At 46.6% G+C, this 6,877-nt stretch overlaps 2 protein-coding genes across 3 annotated transcripts; one reads left to right on the top strand and one right to left on the bottom strand.

Annotated features, from left to right (window-relative positions):
- Positions 1–32: 32 nt before the first annotated feature.
- Positions 33–2,156, bottom strand: LOC136183530 (uncharacterized). 2 transcript variants are annotated; one of them, XM_065970194.1, is made up of 4 exons: positions 1,086–2,156; positions 890–1,044; positions 663–833; positions 33–524 (listed from the first exon to the last, which is right to left on the bottom strand). In XM_065970194.1, the coding sequence occupies exons 3-4, from the start codon at positions 664–666 to the stop codon at positions 142–144; spliced, it is 387 nt and encodes a 128-aa protein (XP_065826266.1). In that variant the 5' UTR covers positions 667–833; positions 890–1,044; positions 1,086–2,156; the 3' UTR covers positions 33–141. The 2 variants fall into 2 exon arrangements, with proteins under 2 accessions (XP_065826266.1, XP_065826268.1); XM_065970196.1 differs by having other exon boundaries at positions 890–1,037.
- LOC136183518 (uncharacterized) lies at positions 1,933–6,860 on the top strand. Its single transcript, XM_065970181.1, has 18 exons — positions 1,933–2,251; positions 2,299–2,405; positions 2,519–2,710; positions 2,761–3,807; positions 3,863–4,147; positions 4,197–4,343; positions 4,391–4,543; positions 4,599–4,726; positions 4,783–4,846; positions 4,897–5,022; positions 5,084–5,236; positions 5,299–5,442; positions 5,496–5,572; positions 5,624–5,726; positions 5,784–5,900; positions 5,966–6,118; positions 6,178–6,386; positions 6,438–6,860. Exons 2-18 carry the CDS (start codon positions 2,333–2,335, stop codon positions 6,672–6,674), a joined length of 3,408 nt encoding a protein of 1,135 aa, XP_065826253.1. The 5' UTR covers positions 1,933–2,251; positions 2,299–2,332; the 3' UTR covers positions 6,675–6,860.
- The last annotated feature ends 17 nt before the right edge of the window (positions 6,861–6,877 follow it).

Raw genomic sequence — 6,877 nt, 5'->3', positions numbered from 1 at the left:
TAGAGATAGAGGAAAATAGTAGATCTCTTCGCTTCTAGATGGTCACAGGTATTCTCTTTTTCAGACTATATGAACATTCAGTACGCGCTCAAAGAAAGAAAGAAGAATGCACAAATCATGCTAGGCAAGCATAATACAAAACTAGTGCAGTTTTTGATGCCACGTGGCGAGGTCTTCCTCCTTGGCAATACGCACCAATTTCTCTTTGACGGCCAGCCCTTTTGTAGTAGCCAATCCAGCCAAAACCATGCCACATTCGTCGGCCAATTCCTGTTTTTCTCTTGTGACGTAGAGACCGAGACGAAACTCGTTGATGCGAATAGGCTTCTCCTTCATCTCTTCTTGGGCGACCATAATCAAGCCATAGATGCACGTATAGTCGATGCACATCAATCCGACGTTCGGCATTCTCATGCCTTCACCAAGCCTTCCCGTCACGTAGGTAAACGTCGCATTTTTGGTGTCGGCAATTTTTGGCAGAATTTGAGTGGTGAAAACAAAGTGCGACCTAGCGCCATCTCCAACTAAAAGAGCAGTTTGTCATTAAAAATTACTGTAAATCAAGAGCGCAACTAACGGCTTCTCTAGATTCTTTAGAGTGGAGTGGATTGGTGAAAGGACTTAACTACCACAAGGTATGGTCTCTTAGCTTTATCTCTTACGCATTTTGTCCCATTCGGAAACAGGTTGACCAATCGTCTGCCCTTTAAACCAGTGTCCCCAACGAACTGGATTCACTTTCAGCTCATTATCATCCAGAAATTTCACAATTTTTTCCACTCCTTCCGGAGATCCAGCTGAAGCTACAAGAGTAAGTAGTCTCGGCCTATCACCTGAAATAAAGATACAGTAGAAGTGATATGTTTAGATCGTGGAGAAATTAGCCTACTTTCCGGAACTGTAGCGATGAGATCGTCTAATTTTTGCTGCGATCTTGAAGGTACTATGCAGCTCCCAGCTTCAGGAAACTATGCACCTGCTCCCACGACACCAGCTCCGCCAGCAACCAGAGCAACTTGATCCTTCAAGGTACTAGCCTATAAACTACAACTATATTGAGGGGCTAACTGTACCCTCAAGCTTACTGCTGCTCCAACCTCGCAGAGACTTCCATCGTGCTCTAACGCGCGCGGCATCCAGCAGCTGAAAGCACTTCTATTACATCTATGCTGAAAGTTTGGAAAGGTACAGTAGGTATTTAGTCTACGGTTTCTTTTCTAACGGAGTGTTTTTGAAGAGTGAGCGGCTTGAACTCACCACACACTACACCAGCAACGCTGCTAGGGTCGCACAAACCATTTCTCCAGCCGTCATCTGAGCAGGAGGAAATGCTTGCGTCAGCGACTTTACAAAGTACAGCCACTGGGTCGAATTGCTGAGCGTTTATTGTATCCAATGCTCGGGGAAATCCCAGCGTTTTGCACACTACATTGGCAGCTATTTTGTTCCAAGAACTGCAGCAAATGCCACCCCATGATCCTCTGTAGTAGAGTTCAACGTGACCTTGATATGCTCCGGATAGACGCAAATAGTCTAATTTGGGCATTCAACCAGGGATACTAGATAATGATTTAACTAGATAATGATGGCCCGTTGTTAGCCTAAGTGCGATTGTGACGTCAGGGTATACCGACAGACAGACAGACAGACAGACAGACAGACAGACAGACAGACAGACAGACAGACAGAAAGACACACTTTGAGATTTTGCCCGATCACGTTTGAGCACGGATTCTAGAGAGATTCTCTCTAGAATCCGTGGTTTGAGAGCCCGTCCCACCAGGGCGCGCGCGGGCGAAGCCCCCGCGCGCCCTGGTGTTCGGGGAATTAACTCCAGTGGTGATATTAACCACCACTGGAGAGAGATCTGGCCACGGCCACGCGAGACTAGCTTTCACTGTCAAGAAAACGATCTACGGACCTCAGTTCATAGCGTAGGCCATATCGAAAGTGCACGCCTACGAGATTACGTCAGCTCACGAGTTGACGACCTTTTCGTGGGAGTAAACAAGGAAACAGCAGCGAAACAAGACAGAGAAGCAGCAAATTCGTCACCAATCAGTGGGGTTTCGAGTCTAAGCTGCAAGACGGATAAAATTCTCCTAGTGCCATAAAGCCTAAGAGCAGTCCCCAGAATTGGTCTTGCATCATTGTCATGTGCCTCACGAGCAAGGCACCTGACCGATTATGTCTTTTGGGGAGGGGGTTTTTCCCCCTACGAATCCCCACTCTCTCATTGGCCAATCTACAGGTGCTTAGATCATGTGAATCGCACCTATATAAACTCTCCTTGCACAGAAACCAATCGGTCATTGACAGAACAGACTGAAAGATGCGGTTCCTGCTTTTGCTCAGCCTGTGCGCCTTCGCTGCAGCCTCTCCAAGCCACAAAAGATCCAAACGAGGTACGAAAGCAATACGATGTAGAAAAGGCGAAATGCTCTCGCGTTCCTTGCTTGCTTCATGATGTCGAAACATTTTCCTGTTCTAACGTTGCATCTATCTTTTTTTTCTTCAGCGCCTGTCAACGACGGTTGGAGTGCGTGGAAAGCGACGTCCTACTGCTCGAAATCATGCGGAACCGGCGGCGTTATCCTCGAAAAACGAAACTGCACGAATCCGGCACCGAGTTCGGGCGGCCGAAAGTGCGCGGGACCGGACACGCGACTGACGACGACAAAATGCAATGAACGTCACTGCCCATTCGAAGGCAATTAAAATATAATAAATAATAAATAATGCGATATTGTTGTCTCGTAGGCTACGCCGACGCTCTAACAATGATGAATCGTCAAGATCTTCTCCCATCATACACGTCCTCGTTTCAGACTCTATTGGTCGTGAATACGTCGGCGCCGTCGACGCCGCCTCAGCCGTCGTACGGAACGTGCACGATGACGGGAGATCCCCACGCGACGACGTTCGACGGCTCGCTCTACTCGTTTTACGGCGCCTGCGTTTACTACGCCGTCTACGACAACGTGCGCAGTCTGAAATATCCGCGATTCAATATACAAATTGAAACGGTGAAGTGCGCCGGCGACAGGTCGTGCGTTTCGGGGGCGATCATCAACGTTTTTCCGTGTCCCACGTCGGCGGCTGGCGTCAAGGCGGCAAACGATACGAATGGCGCGGTGACGCCGACGGTTATTAGAATGGACGCGTTGCACGGCGGGGTCACGATTAACGGCAACGACGTGACCGGTAATCTGCCCGAGTTGATCGAAGACGCGCGCGTGATCGTTCAGAGCGACGGTCACGTTTTGACGACGACATGCCATTGTGACTACAATCACGGCAGTTTTGCCGTACGCTGGACAGGGCAGTACAACATCCAAGTTCTAGTGGGAAGCTCCGTCAAGAATCAGATTCTGGGACTGTGCGGAAAATGGGACGGCGACAAGAGCGACGATTTCACTCTCATCGACGGGACGACATTGCCGTGGATAAGTAATCCCTTAAATGATCAGACCGTGCAGAGGTTCACCGAGTCCTATCAACTTCCGAGTCACTCGGCGACGTGCGCGGGGCCGTCGACGCCGACGGCGTGCAAGACGCCCTACCACGATACGTCTCTCTACTGCGACGTTTTTCGACGCGGCGCGATGTACCAGTGCAATGCGGATTCGTCCAGCGTCTTCTACGTCGATCCCACGCCTGTGAGTCGCGAGTGTTACATAGACGTTTGCATGGAGCCGGACGACGACAGCAAGGCGAAACGTGCCTGTGTTTATTACGTGAAGTATGCGATGCAGTGTCGTTGCAAGGGATTTTCGAAGATAGACCTGACTGGATATCAGGGATGCGGTGAGAGAAATTCATTTATCCTGAAACGTTTATGAAGAGTTTCTTTTTTTTATAGTACCTCCTACTGCGTCGGTGGAGCCTCGCAATGAGAGTGTTTGGGCGGGGTGTCCCGCTTCGTTTTTGTGCACTGTGACGGGCTGGCCAAGTCCGACAATCAGTTGGACTCACGACGGCAAAGACGTCGATACAGGATCGCGAAAGAATTTCACTTACAGTGCAGATAGAAGAGAGTCTACGCTCAGAATTCCCCACGCCAACGTCACCGATCAGGGAATGTACACGTGCTCGGCTGACAATTTCGTTGGAGAGGCGTTGGATTCGGCGCAACTTACAGTTACACGTAAGTCCGCCGTCAATGAACTAACAATTTTTAATGAATCGGCATTTAGGGGCATCTTTTGGCATTTCTACTACTTCAACTTTTCTTGTTGGATCAACGGTTTCCGTGACGGTTAGCAAAAGTCCAGCAAACAATCCTGCTACAACGGTCCGACTCGACTTGATCGATTCAAAAGACTGCGTGGTTACAACACTCGGTACGTTTTCAAAACAATAAATAATCGTCGTGACTCGTTTTACGTAGTGCAAAGTACTTCGAGTTCCGGTCACGTTCTCATTCCTTTGAAGACGTTGCCTAAGGGGGCTGCGTTTGGAGTCAAGTATCGAATCAGAGCCTCTTGGACCATGTCCGGATGCACTCCTTTTGTTGGATACTCTGACGAAGTTGAGTTCGTTCGTAAGTCGGCGTTTCGTTGCACTACAGTATTTAGTTATTGATTCACTTAATTAAGGCGGTGTCATCGATGCCACAATTCCGGTTGACGACTCTGGAAAACTTATTGACCCGCCCATTGTTTACTACGGTACGGAAGCTGCACTGGCTTGGGACTACGACTCATCGTTGACGCTCTTGTTGAATGTAAGACTACGGCTCTGGCTGCCAGAGTTTGTTTCAGTAATCAATTTTTCTTTTAGTTGGACGTGGACTTGTATTACAAGAATGGAACGTTCTACGGAAGATTATTTCCGAACGTAGTTGGTGAGTTTTTGAGAAGACATTGTCTTGATATCTCACTATAGTTTTCTTAGCTAAAGACAAGCAACTGAACTGGTGGGTCGGACAGGGACATCATCCAAGCCCGGGTGAATATTATCTCTTTCTAAACGACCCGCAAACGGGAGCTCAAGGAAAAAGCAACGTTTTTACTATAACTCGTAAATTAGATATTTACGTTTTTATGGTACCAAATGACGTTTTGTTTTCTTTGTTGTCTAGACGCTGATCTATGCATTGTGACGCCCAATGTTGTGACGTTTGGAACGAACACGAGCGTCTTCGTCAAAGTAGAACCGGACTACGTCAAGCCAGTTCCGCTTCAGTACTATCTGATGGACGAAAAATGCGAAAATGTCATTTATAATTTGACGAGTACAGAAAATTTTTTTGTAAAGTAGCTAAACTATTGAGACTAATTACGTTAATGTCTTTAGACAACATCACCGGCTTTCCGCATGCAACTTGGAGCCTGCCTAAGGTTATCAAAGGCACATCTGGCGGCTTATTCCGCCTTCGAGCCCAATCAGGAAAGCCCAGCTATTTGTCATCGTGCAGTGACACTAGATTTCGATTCAGACGTAAGTAAAAAGAGTTCTAAAATTTTTGGGTGAAAATATTCTACTTGGTACAGATGGTGCTATTACGGTTAACATCGTCGCCAAGTCGTCAACCGTCTACGTGAATCAGGATTACACTATCACTTACACTGTAAGAAATAGTATTTTTAAAGTCTATAGATTTTTAAACGGTGGGTGTTAGGCTGAAGACAATTTAGTCTACCTAAAGTTTGTCAGAGTCGGTTTGGTGTGCACATCTGGGAAGTGGGTCATTGCTAGGAATGTTCCTAAAACGCAAGGCAAAGGTAAAAGCGAAATCTGCCGACATTGCTTCACTCGCAAGAATTTTCTCTCCTCGACAGTCACGTGGAATGTTGGCAGGGAGTCGGCAACGCCAATTCAAGCCGGCGACGTTTGCACGGCGTTCGTCGAAGACGAGGGGTACACAGGAGCATCGGGTTTGAGTCAAAATGTCACGGGTAAACTACATACAGTCAATGTTCTTTATTAATTAATTTTCACCCTATTTGTTCTCATTTTTCAGTTGCGAAGATTTGTGTTGTCGCTGATCCGACGTTTAGCGCGAAGAAACCAGCAGCTATTGGGGTATCTGGTCTATCAGATACTAAGAACTCGGGTGTTCAAGTTGTGGCGTCAGAAGAACCGTACACTCTTTTGCACACTGTAGACACTAAAGGTATAGTATAGATAAATTATAATTCGTTTTATTCATTAATTCATTTATTTATTTGTTAGACTTGGTCTACGGCGATAATCTTATTACGTGGCAGCACCCTGTTGCTCCGCCTAAATCTAAAGCTGGTGGCTCTTACTTTAGGATAAGAGTAGAAGATACTGTCACGGGAGGTTATGGACTAAGTGAAAAAATTGAATTTTCCACTGAAGTGGTCGACAAACCTTCCTCGAAAACAAATAAAAATGTTTCAGACTCTTTCATAGCTAAGGTACTAAATTTTAGGCGATTGAACTCAGGTTTTTATTTTTAACATGAGTAGAATGACGGTGGTGGTGGACAGCAGCAGTCAAAAACCGGAGATTCTCGTGCTGGAATGATCGCTGGCATCGTCATAGGATCAATCGTGGGAATCGTTCTCGTTGTGGCGGTAATAATGAAAGTCAAGAGGTGGCGGCCTAAGCGCCAACGCCTTCTAGACGGAAGTACATCCAACGCCACACATGGTGGAACGATTAGCTGGAGTAACACAGCAAGAGAGTACGACCAGCTCTCGTAATAATCTTGCTGTGCTACATGCTAAAAACTACAGCTCAGGGGTAGCCTCGATTCATACATTACTGAATGGTTTGCTGTTCTGTTTTGCCTTTGCTCATTAATCACACTTTTTTGACGTCAGCATAACGTTTTTCCGTATTGATAAGAAAGTCTTTCTAAGTCAAAAATATTACCTTAATCAAACAAACAGTCTTCCATTATTGA

The sequence above is a fragment of the Oscarella lobularis genome, chromosome 2, assembly GCF_947507565.1.
Source record: "Oscarella lobularis chromosome 2, ooOscLobu1.1, whole genome shotgun sequence".
In the NCBI taxonomy this organism is placed as follows: Eukaryota; Metazoa; Porifera; class Homoscleromorpha; order Homosclerophorida; family Oscarellidae; genus Oscarella; species Oscarella lobularis.
The sequence above is the reverse complement of the archived record's forward strand: the minus strand, read 5'-3'. Positions and strand labels throughout refer to the sequence as shown.